At 36.1% G+C, this 13090-nt stretch overlaps 1 protein-coding gene across 2 annotated transcripts in view; it reads right to left on the reverse strand.

Moving 5' to 3' along the window:
- Chm (CHM Rab escort protein) overlaps positions 1-13090 on the reverse strand; it is a 140630-nt gene that overhangs the window by 39535 nt on the left and 88005 nt on the right. For both annotated transcript variants that reach the window (XR_007975428.1, XM_052170923.1), the window contains exon 9: positions 7057-7134. Coding sequence is in view for 1 of the 2 variants with exons in the window: in XM_052170923.1 (XP_052026883.1) it covers positions 7057-7134 (78 nt within the window). In the remaining variant the exon portion in view is untranslated. The remainder of the gene's footprint in view (positions 1-7056; positions 7135-13090) is intronic.

Here is a 13090-nt window from a genome sequence, read left to right on the forward strand (position 1 = left end):
CTTACCAGCACTGACAAAGCCTCTATGCAATATTTCAGTAACTATATGCAAATGACTGTTATGTTTGCTATATCTTTTTATTATGGAAATATCAATTTGCTTTTGTCACAGCTTCTTTTGGTACCAGAATTACTTTATCAGGAATAAGCTTATATGCTGGTCCTTATAAAAATGTAAGCAAATGATTTCACATTCATATCATATATAAACTATTCTGCTGTAAGCTTGGTCTTCATGTGGGTCCCCCAACTAGTAGAGCTGAGGCTGTCCCTGAGCCTGCTGCCTGCCCGCCTGCCTGTGCATCCCACATCCCTAAATGGACCACCTTGTCTGGCCTCACTGGGAGATGATGAGCTTAATCCTGTAGCAACTTGGTATAGGGAGTTGTTTGGTGGGAGGGGAGAAGTCTTTACTTTTGGTAGAATGGGGGAAGAATTTGTGTGGTACTGGGAGGAGAGGAGGGACTGATATTGGGTTGTAAAGTGAACAAATAAATAAATTTAAAACTAACTAAATAAAATACTGTGCTATAAATTGAAGTATCCTCAATTGTTCTAAACATGCCAAATAAGGGATTTATAACACAGAATTAAAATTAAAATGAAGGAACTGAATTTGTATTTTGCTGATATTATTGAGTAAATGGCATACCACTGCTGGCAGGTTAGACTATTATGTTTAGTAATTGTATGTATACATACATCTAAACATTTAAGCAATTTTAATATAAATCTGTTGTATTGATACTTACATGATCTCTCCATTTGCCTATACTTGGACTGTCCTGCATTTCCTTAAACTAGAACTCATCATATTTACAAAATACTTCACTAAATTAGGACAAAGGACTTTCATTAAATACTGGCCAAGATAACTTTTGAAAAGTGGAAAAATAAGTTTGTTTCTTAAGCATTCATAGACATTTTTAAAATCATAGTACTTGAAGAAATGGAGAAGGTATATCTGCTGAATTGTTATGATACATTGATTACATTTGTTATGTAAGCACTGGCAAGCATTTCTTGCTTTTAAGTAAGAAGTTATAGAAATTGAAGGGGGAATAATGCAGGCAAAAAAATAAAAGGGAACATAAAGTCCCTAGTGTGTTGATAGGACTTGGATATACATATTGTCTTTTATTCATACTAAACTGGTGAGTACTTAAAATGGGACACAACCATAATTATATTTCAAAAGACAATGGAAAATGTCGAACTGTAGATCAGGATGTTCATATTGAAATGTTTGGGTGACATTTACTGATATCTGACAGTTACTATGGAATGCATAAAAGATGAATCAATAGATGGCTCAAGAGGTAAATATCTGTGAAGATATGTGAGGAAGCATGTAAACTGTGACATTCATTATAGAAATTGAGCAGAAGATATAACAGGTGTTTCCTGTAAATTCAACGGTGGTAAAGGCTTGAAACTTTTCATGTATAATGTTGGACTAGAACTGAGAAAAGAATGTTTTGCATATAAATCTTGAACCTTACTGCCTTTTCAAAGCGCTCCCACTATCAAACAAACAAACAAAGCAACCCAGAAATAAACCTAGCCTTCAAGTCAAGTTTATGAAGTCTTGCTGCTTTGTTTGCTTCCCAAGTCTAATAGAGATCCCTTGGTGACTGGCAGACCCTGGTTTCAGGTGTTACAGCATTAGAAAGAATTAATGCAGATAATGCAGAGAGTAAATAATGCAAGCTCAACTATGCAGGGATAAGATGCTAATGAATGTGCCTGTTTATGCAGAAGCTTCAGATGAAACTGATTTCCAAGGGAGGAGGACGAGCAGGAGAGGGAAACAAATCAGAATCACACCTGGGGGACTTTTCAAATAATAAGTACCCCTGGAGATTCTGATAAGCTTCCGAGTCCCAAGAAAGAATCAGAGCGAAGCCTCTGCTACTCCTGCATCTTTATGTTGTTTGAGAAAAGTAAAGAGCTACAGGTAGAAAAGATGCACATCTGTACAGAGGGAGGTGAGTGTTATGGAGGCCCAGTCTCAGTCAGTCTGGTAGATGGCAACAACAAGACTCACCTGTTAGCCTCATTCTTGCCCTGAAGAACTGAGGCAGTAGGCCTAAGCAAAGCTCTGCAAACCAAGGCATGTTAAGCAAGTGGTAAGATTTGTTTTCCCTCAGATACTTGACTTATTGCCATATATTCAGCCTAATTGGGAGAACAATGAAGAACGGATATTGATTTGGGACCTACTCTTAATCTGTATTATAAAGATTAATATAAAAATTAGATGACATTCGCTTAATGGAAAACAACAAAATGAAACAGTGCTGCCAGACACATTAAAATACCCTCCTGCCTGCTCCTCCCACATAAACCCCGGGAAGCCATTAAGATTAACAGCACTGCGGACTCAGAGGGCCTTGCTGAGCCTCATAAATAGTAAATTGAGAAGGAACATGATAGGAGTTTCTAGTTACAGGGACACAGTGACCAAGCTGATCATAAGAATCAGTGAAGCCAGACAGAACATTTCATGGGCAAGGCTTTCTAAATCAACAAAGCACAGCACTTACTCGGCTCTTGGTTCACTGATAAGAGAGCATCCATAGCAAACTGACAATGAAGGAGGCCAAAAATACCTCAGCAAGTCTAAAACAAAACATCTGGAACTCAGTCAAGAAGAGAAAACCAACAGTATTAACAGGTATGCAATCCCTTTGATCTTCAGAAGCCCCAGGTAATTACACAGTATGGAAATTAGAAGTGAAATAATAAAAAAGAAAAATGTTAATTAAGGAAATGATAAGATTTCTAATCATGGAAGGAAACAAAACAGGTGTTTCTATTGGACCCAGCTTGGGAGTTTTCTCAAGGGTGTTACGTTCCAATTTTACATTTTTCAGAAAACGGTTTCAAAAATATTCACAATATTTCTGGGCTGATCATCTACTACAGTCATTTCAACCCATTAACAAGATTGGGTTTTTAGTTGTTGCTCTGTCCTTTTCATAAGATGCGTATCATCTTTTAAATTATGTACTAATTTATTCTTTCTTTATAGAGTCTACTTAATCTTTTAAGAATATCTAATTGGTAAATAAAAACCATATATACTCAAGGAGTACAATGTGATAATTTGGTGTATTATACACTGTATAACGAATAACAGAATCACATTAACACACCCAGTTACCATGCACAGTAACCACTGTGGAGCAAAGATGGTTAAAATCTGGTCATATCACATTTCAAGTACACAATTAAGTTATCATTAGGTACTTCCTTTATATATTCAGTATGGTATGCTCCTGACTGACTGTATCAGAGCCCTACACCTGTTTTTCCTCCCTTGTAATCTCTATCTCAAGTACAGCTTTAACTAGCAGTTATAACTTACCCACGCAAATCTCTCTTCATATCTAATCTGCTACTATTGTAGATTCCATCTTAAAATATTTCTTGTAACTAGCCTCTTCTCTCTCACGCCATTGCTACTACCTTAGACTCTGGTTGCATTTAATAAGGCAGTGGAACACTAAGAAGCTGATACTTCATTTAGTCAATACAGAAATATGGCAAGTACCTGTGCCAAGTATTGTTCCTATAGGTAATAATGAAGATGCAGACACAGGCAATTTTAAAATAATACCACTGCTCAGTGGTAAGGTGAGGAAAGGTCATTGCAGAGTATTAAGTGGGGTATCTACGTCAGCTTTGAATAAATTGGCGGAGTATCAGGGAACTTAGTTGGTGGCAGTGCTACATTCACAATGTTTTTATGGATCAAACAAAGTTAAGCAAATAAATACGAGAATGTCTCAGGAACAGAAATGCATAATCACTTCAGTGTTATATGTCAAGGTGAGAAACAAAAGAGGGGGAAAGGACAGTGGTCAAGTGTCTCCTAGAAGGTCTCCAAGTTTATCTGGAGATGATACAAAGCCATGAAGGCTGCCTGCATTTCCTTCTCATAGAGGACAGCTTGATCTGCGGACCAAATAATTCGCAATATATAATTACTTGGCTAATTTAATTGTTTTATAATGTCTTCCAGTGGACTTTGTAAACTTCATGAAAACAAAAATCCTGATTGTCTTGTTCTCATCTGCATTCCCAGTGTGTGGTGCATAGAAAACAACTAATGCTTGCATGAATTGGGCAAAAGATGGATGACTGAAGTATTCAGTAAGAATGAACAGTATGAAGACAGGAAAGGGTAAGCAATTGTGATTCTGGAGGTAAAGAGTCTCTTTTCATTATGTTCCTTCCAAATCACTGCTGAAATTACTTAACACTGTTTAAAAATTCCAAGTCATACTTCTTGGCAAAACACAGAGAACACAATGGGCCTTCTTCCTTTATGGCTTGCCAAGGTTCCAATTACATATACTACTGAACTACCTGTATGTGTAATCTATGGTTTTATGATGTTTATCTGCTCTGGTAATATTACAACAACCATACAAGGTATGTCTTGTCAGCCATTCCACCTTTTATAATAACATTAAGGCACAGTGGGGTTAAACCTCTTGCTTAGGTTCACAGAGATTGAAAATATCAATGTCAGAATTCAAATACAGTCTATGTGACATTGAAGGCTGCACTGTTCCCTTGAATCCCAAATTACAAACAGAGGACCTATATTTTATTTACTTTGTTTGCCATATCCTATCACACCATACAACTAGCATGGGAGTTGGTAAAGGGCAAGCGTAAAAGAGGCATGTGTTAGTTGCTTAAAAAATAGACACAATAAAGTGTTCAATTTGTTTCTAATTTCTCATTACTCAAAAATGTGACAACTGGCCCACACTTTGGCATATGAAACATTTTAAGAACTCTTATTCCTAAATGTTAAAGAAGAGCTAGCTAAGTATTTTCCAATATTATTTAACATCACCAAATAATAGGTCAAATCTAAAAGAAGAGTCAATGACTATTTCTGAATTCTTCTAAGCTATCTTACAAATAAGGGAATTTGCCATCAAAAGGACATGCTATCATTCACAGCACTAATATTATTCAATAGCCCCTCTTATTGCAGGATTGGGTTTTGTTAATAAATATGATGCTTTGGGACTTGTATGATGATACAAAAGACTTTAAACTAGAAGCAAGCTTGCTACTGCCTAAAGTTCATACTGCCAGTATATCAGGCAAGTACATTTAGACAAAGCCTTAGAATAAATTAATATCTAGTATTCCTAAGTTCATCATGGAATACAGTACTCTTGTCAAAATCTTTAAATTCACCTTACAGAGCACTGTTTCTCAATGTCATCTAACAACAGTCTATATTAGATTCTACTATGATATTGCTTATAACTAGTTTCCCATCCAAAAGTAGTAACAATCATCTGTCATCTGGGGTACACTGTGAAAACCTATATCAAAATAGCAAACAAACCAACCCAACAAAAGATTAATTTCTGGTGATATCTACCTAAAAGAATAGTCAATTTCCTTGGTCACTTTACAGTTTTAAAATTGCCAGTATGGAGGTTCTTATGTTATCTAAGACATTTAGTCTTCACCTATTTGTTCTAACTAGAATCAGTATAAGTTCATGAAAGTAGACAGTTTGTTCAGAATATTGCATAAATGTAAGTCAGAGGTAAGGTAAATGTATCCTTTATTTCAACAAATGCTATTATGGTACTAGCATACCTATTTTAAGAAACAAGCAAGCAAGAAAGAGCCAACAAGAAATATGAGCCATGCAAATTCTTCTTGTCACTGAGACTAACATGTGGTACTGGAATTGTGCCCAAAGATGATAAAAATGATCTAAGCAAATAAACACCAAACAAGCAATTTGTTATCTGGCTTTCTGTCACAGGAAAGCCTTCTTGTTTCAAAATCACTGTATAAGGAAAAACAAACTGTGAGGCATAAGGACAACCACTCCTTCATTACCTTACATAGAGTTCCTCATGCCAAAATCTGAATATCCAAAGACTTTAGTGATAGTCTCTTGTATACTGTCACCTCTTTTATTTAGAGAGTATGATTCTGTACTGTTGTTAATGATACTTTATAAGAACTTAAAATCATGTGTCAATTTTTACAGCATAAAGCTGCAAGGCTCCTCTGGATTACTTATTTCTAGAGCTAAATCTTACCTAAATTAACTACTTATAACATTATAATTCACGTAGGAGAAATTAATGGCCAAGTTACTCCATTTAGACTATACAAAATTACTACATAAACAAGCCATTTAAGATTTCAGTTACTAAGTATTATAATTTCAACAACACTTTTAAGATAGTCCTAAAATAATCATCTATATAATATAGGTCAATAGGTACGTGAGAACATCTAAGAAAGAAGAAAACCAACAGTTTTAACACTCCTAAAACGCTATTCAATTGAGCCATTTCTTTTTCAAGGTAATACTTTAGAAATTGTACAATGGTGTTTTACCTAAATTGAATTCAGACAAGAGTATGTGTTAGTAAATAATAATAAATTCTAGAAAAAAATAATTAAAATACAAAACCGAGGTAAATAGATGGTGCTCGGCTATTGTAAGAAAGTGGGTAAACTCATACTTTAATCCTCATCCAGCGTGTAGCGTGATTCTGTTGTAAAAGAATTTATCCTCAGATAACAGGGCAGCATAGTTTATGACAACAATCTACCTAAAAACTCATTAAAGTCTTTTCTCTTGAAGTGACATGCATTATCAGCAGAGATTAATCTGATGAGTCTTTAGGTGAGCTCCATTTTTAAAAATGCAATAACAGAGGGCTTTGTTGTCATCTGATGAAAATCAATTAGAGGAGGTAAGGCCACAAGGAAAACTAACATCACTCATCACCTACCCCCGGCAGCTGAAATGATTTGTCTTCCAAGCTTGAATGATCAGGAGCTATAGTCATACTGCAGGGGAATTAATTTAGTTTCTATATTCTGAACTCACTTTCCTTGTTCTGGAAGACCTAAACACAAATTACTTTTAATCAAGGTTGATATGTTATTAATACCAAGGAGGTTCTTTCAAGAATCACTTTTTAAAAAGCAACTTCTATATTTTTCACCCCTGTCTGGTGTATAGGAAGGTTACTTATAGCAGACTTACTTTCTGGATTCTTTGTCCACTACAAGGCACTGTACAGAATGGCGAAGACAATAGATTCCACCAAATACAGCACACATTCTGGAAAGAGAATAGAAAAATGAGAATTAGGATAATTAGATTGAAACTAAGGTAAAAATATTTATGTATCTAACACATAGTAATTGGCATTACAAAAAAGAAATCTGAGAATATGTAATTTTCACTATCTATATTAAAATTTCACAGATGTAATATTAGCAGTTTCTTTATGCAACAAAGAAATCACGATTAATAATATAATTATTGATATCTAAAATTGTATGTAACCGAGTCAAAAGTGTTCTTAAGCAAGAATTAAATGTCCCCCTAAAATGAGTTCCTGCATTTCTAAGGTGCATAAAGCACAAATATCCTCCAGAGGAGACACATACTCAGAGAAGGGTAAAGAAAGACTGAGCAAAGAGATTTTTAAAGATGTCAGTTACTATAGTGGTAAGCAAATCTCTAGGAGCCAAGGCTAACTAGAAACTAAAACCTCAGAACACAGCATGAGTTAGTGCAGCAGATGCTGTAAGGAGCACGCTGGGTCAGTTGGCTAAGTACTAACAATTCAGCCCCATGTAGAGAGAACAAGCTTTAAGATCTGGCCAGGACACAGAGCAGAAAAGGAAATCATCTTTCATGACATCTGATTAGTTAAGGAACCTCTGTACACCTCTGTAAAATGACCTAGGAAAGAAATGAACTCATTACCTGGGGCAGAGGGCAAAACAGAATGCTGATTTGTCTAGGCTCAGGGTAGAGGAAGTTATACCTCTGTATTAGAATCAGGGTTCTATCCTCACCCATTACCAAGGAAATATCAAGAAAAATGTCTCTGGGTAAACGATAACTCTGAATTTCAACTACTTTCACAGTTTAGAGTCCCACAGTGATGATTTTTAAAACCTACAATTACACAGCACAGAAAGAAACATACCAAGTCTTGAGTGAGAATTTGTAGACACAAGTTAAAGCTGGGCTCAAGTTGTAAATCCTTATTTAGATAGAAGAGAGGTTATAGGTATGCTTAAAATGAATTAATCAAAAATGTGAAAAAAGAACAATGGGCTATCAGAAAGATGACCATGGTAGACTGAATATTCACACCGGTCCATGTCCACACCCTAACTGTAGAGATCTACAGACATGTTACACTGCATGGTGTGAAGGACTTTTCAAGTACATACATTAGGTCCGGGCACTCAGATAATCCTGGTGAGCACAACACAATTACAAGGGTCATCAAAAGAAGAAACTGGAAGGTTAAAGTCAGAAACATGGACGTGCAGAGGACCATAGAGGTCACTGTGATGGTGTTTGTATAAGGTGGACACATGCCAAAGAATGCAGGTGGCCTTTTTAAACTAGAAAAGGAAAGGAACAGAGCCTTCCTTCATGCCCTAAGAAGGAATGCAGTCCTGCTGGTCTCTTTCAGACTGCTGACCTTCAGGAACGTAAGATAATACATTTATGTGGTTTTATCCTACTGAGTCAGTTAGAGCAGAAATAGAAAATTAACATATAGGTATATGTATACATGGAAATGATTATGAAAGTAATGGCACTATGAATCGGGGTAAAATGGGCTGTGGCAAAAAAGATTTGCGGACAACAGGTCATATTTATCAAAAGAGTCATCTCTGATTCACACTGTGTTCAGAATCAATTCCAGGAAAAGTACAAGTGTAAGTCTGAGAAGCAACACTAGACAAGAATATAGGAAGATTAGTCAGAAATAGATTCTCCAATTAGACATAAAACTCAGTCTAAAATCAACAAAATATAGAACATTGTGAGGTCTAAAATAATGTGTGGCTCTGCTATACCTACTTTCTGTAGTGTAGTAGACATTATTAGAATAATAAGTGTTATAGATATTGAGGAACTAAAGAAAAATCTACTGGCATACTATAAATATTGGATCTTTTTGCTCCTCCAAAAAGATTAAACTGTTTTAGTTGAACACGTATCATACCATTTTCAAAAAGGATAGAAGAGAAAAACATAACCATGGATCACTGTCAGTGTCCCTTAGCTACACCCAGATTGCACAGTGCATTGATAAAACCATAGTTCTGCTAAGTATATCTCCTAAATATCATGTAACTCAACACTCCCTCTGCACAACATTTGACAGTGTTTCTTCTAACTACATGCATAGGTAAACATGTATTAGAGCACTATATTTAAAACAACACACTGAGCTATCTATCATGTTCACCAAGTACATGTTGGTCTAAAACCTGAGTGCAAAAGAGAACCGCATGGATATGTATCTACTTTCTATACATGTACACGAGGGAGCAAAAGTCTCATTGCTTCTTATATTTACACACTTTTAGTCTTACTATATATGACACACCACTTGGCACATATATGAATTATATCCAACAATGTGTATGTATGTATACAACTACATCATCCTTACTGATTTAAGTTATATGACTTGTTGCAATCTCAATTACACTATGGTTCTTAATTTTCCCCCTTTCCTGGCATTTAGTGTCCCTCCAGCTGGAAGGACAGCAAGTGTCACAAATGAATGCTACAATTTTTTGTTGCTGTGGGTCTATCTTCCAGAAAGGTAAAAATGGGTAAGATCAGAGTCACAGCACCATTTCTCCCCCAAATTTCACCTAATATTCAAGCCCCTTTTTCACCCAGCACAGCTTTGGGCTTCCTATTGCTCTAGAATCAAATGTATCCTCTCAAGAAAAACAATGTCTTTTTTTTTATTCATTTGATATACTTTTTATTTACATTTCAAATGATTTCCCCTTTTCTGGCCCCCCACTCCCCGAAAGTCCCATCAGTCCCCTTCCCTCCCCCTATTCTCCCACCCACCCCTTCCCACTTCCCCGTTCTGGTTTTGTCCTATACTGCTTCACTGTGTCTTTCCAGAACAAGGGGCCACTCCTCCGTTCTTCTTATACATCATTTGATGTGTGGATTATGTTTTGGGTATTCCAGTTTTCTAGGTTAACACCCACTTATTAGTGAGTGCATACCATGATTGATCTTTTGAGACTGTGTTACCTCAAGAAAAATAAATAAAAAAAAAATAAAAAAAGAATATACCGAATTAAAAAAAAATAAATGGGTAAAAAAAAAAGAGATAAACTAATCTATGGGTAGAAAGAAAAACCTAGAGGGCAGTTTGTTATGCCCATTGAACATTTGATTATTATTTCCATTAACAGATCTTTCCTAGAGTCCATTACCTTGTCAAGCACAAGCTTTTGGCCTAGCTAATATTACCAGCTGTGATTTCCATTATGTGAATTATCTGTAAATCCGGTGGAGGGGGCGTGGTTTGTTACTCACTTAGCATTTGTACCACTATTGCAGCCTTATCATTATTGTAACTCCAGAGTTCACAGATAGATAAAACTAATAATGACACATTTCCAACAACATTGTATAGGGAAATACTGTGAATGTTATGCAGTAGTAAAAAAGCATCTACATAACAGCTTCATTTCTTCACGTCCTATGACTCAAAATGTATGATACATTCAGCAATGGAGTCTTACCATGTAGTTCTGGGGGGTAACTAAAACCATTAATGTTGCCTGTAATGTTGTGAGGGGGTTCTATTGAACTTAATAAATAACCTATATCTGTAAAGAAAAAAAAAGGAAAAACAATGTCTCTACAATCCTAAGCTAGTCTTCATCTTTTACTGTCCATTATTGACTGAATTTAGCAGGATCAAAAATGAAACCAAAAATAAATAACGATATTACCAACAAAAATACTCAAATATGTGTTCTAGTCACAGTGATGTAGTACAGCAAAACTGACAAGCCGCTCACAATATTGATCAAAGTGACAGAACCTGAAGGCAGCTGGTTTGTCAAGCAATAGTCATCACCATCAAAACTTTTAGGTCATTAGGAATTAAGTGTCCAACTGTAGTCACAATATGCAAATCACACAGAGATCAGCTTTTGGAGATGTGTATGGAATCAATATGGACATCAGCCATGGAGTTACAGTGTCTATGTCCTTTTTGTTTCTTTCATTTACTAGTTCTGGGACTATGTTTCAGTTCTTGAGACAATAAAATGGGGATCATAACTTATCACATAGAGTTGGTTACTAAGTTGAGTGAATTAAGGCAATGTAAGGGGAGCTGAAAATCTTAAGTGGTCACTCTATTGCTCCTTGTTAGCTACCACCTCCTGAAGTGAAGGGACAAGGCTTTCAGATTCCATTGCCTATGGAAAATTGTTGGCCTACATTGATCAAAGTGTGTAGCAATATGCTTGTTCATGGTCTGTCTGTATTTTCTCTCCTATTAGCATTTAAACAACATAGGCATCTGCTCAACGCAGCCATCTTCCACAAAGAGATATGTGATGGGTCTATGAGAACTGTTTGTGTTCATCACTGTCATTTGTCTCTTTATTCCCACATAGTTATAGAATTAGGCCTATTGTCAAGTAGATGTTGTCCTAGTCAATTAGGATACAAAAAGAAAGACAAAGGCTGTCCCTGTGGTATGTTGACTTTTCAAATGTAAAACATACACAATGAAACAATATAATTAAAAGATTCTTGACAGCATTAAAACAGTTTAAGATGAATGTGATTTGGGAATGAGAGCATAAGACAAACTGAACTGATATTTGAGCAAAGAATCAAGTAAACAGAAACATGTGACCATGTGAAGATGTGGAAAAAGAATAGTTCAACCAGAGCAAATAGCCAGCAACACTTGAGGTAAACATGGCTCAGTGTATTTGAGAAAGCAAAAAATGACTAATAGGGCTACAATATAGGGGATAAATATCATATAAAACAATATCACAAAGAAGCAAGTGATCTGATAATGTAAGGCCAAAATTGGGACATTTTTGTTCCTTCCTTGTTATAGCCACCCAAAAGTTGTCCATGTCTCTACAGATTAACCCATCATTAATGTTCTTAAAAGCAAAACCAATTCAGTCTATTGATTCCATTGTGTTAACCTTGGGAGGAATCCATATTTTAGTCTGATATTGGTATCCTTTCTGGGGTGAACAGACAGTTGTTTATTTCTTCTCAGGAAAAAAAAAATTCTAGTTAGTTTATTTGCTTTTTAAAGATGGTCTTTGCTACTTAATAATAATAAAAAAAAAAAACCATCAAAAGGATGCTACTGATGTCATCATCCATTGATGGAATGAGTGACGACAGCAACCTGAAGCACAGTAGTGATGATGGAGGCAAGGAAGTCGGGGGTCTGGGGCCACAATTAAAACACAACTGTGCTGAATAAATGGATATGGAATGCAGATTCCCCAAGAAGAGTTCAAAGAAACTAATGAAGTTCTAAGTATAGTGTCTCCCTTGAAACATGCAATAATTAAATGCACTTCTCAAGCCTGATCACCCTCCAGCACAGGCATTGCTGTGAAGGAGCATCTAGGGACACCTTACTCTAACCTTCTACTCAGAGATGAGAGATTACTAGAGAAAGTTAACTGCTACCATTACTAGTAAGCACTGTCTCTTGGCCATTTGTCAACATCAGTACTTAACACTGTACTTACACTCATTTCCAGATAGGGTATATACAGATTAGTTTCTGCTCTTTGAAGAAGTCATCATGGGTTAGGAAAGACACCGCATTCTTGATAACTTAATGAATTATCAGGTACATGTATCTGAATCCAGTGGGGCTACTCAGGCAGAGTTTAGCCCCAAGGAAATTAGGCGGTGGGCAAACAGGCTGCCCTTTAGGCACTGCAGTCACTCTTACAAGGCATAATCATCATGCATAAATTAGAAAGAGCTGTCCAAAGAGAATACATAGCCTTCCAAAAGCTCACTCCCAGAAACTGCCTTTATTTCATACATCTTAGCCATATATCTTGCCTCTTCTGTTCTTGGTGCCATTCTGTAGATGATATATTCACTTTTTCCCCAGCTTTTCCAGCTGTCCTTAAATTTAACCTTCTATAGGAAAGTCACAATAAAACTATGCATTGGATGACAGAAACAGATCTCTATTAATAACTGCACCAGG

Source organism: Apodemus sylvaticus, chromosome X (assembly GCF_947179515.1).
Source record: "Apodemus sylvaticus chromosome X, mApoSyl1.1, whole genome shotgun sequence".
Classification (NCBI taxonomy): domain Eukaryota; kingdom Metazoa; phylum Chordata; class Mammalia; order Rodentia; family Muridae; genus Apodemus; species Apodemus sylvaticus.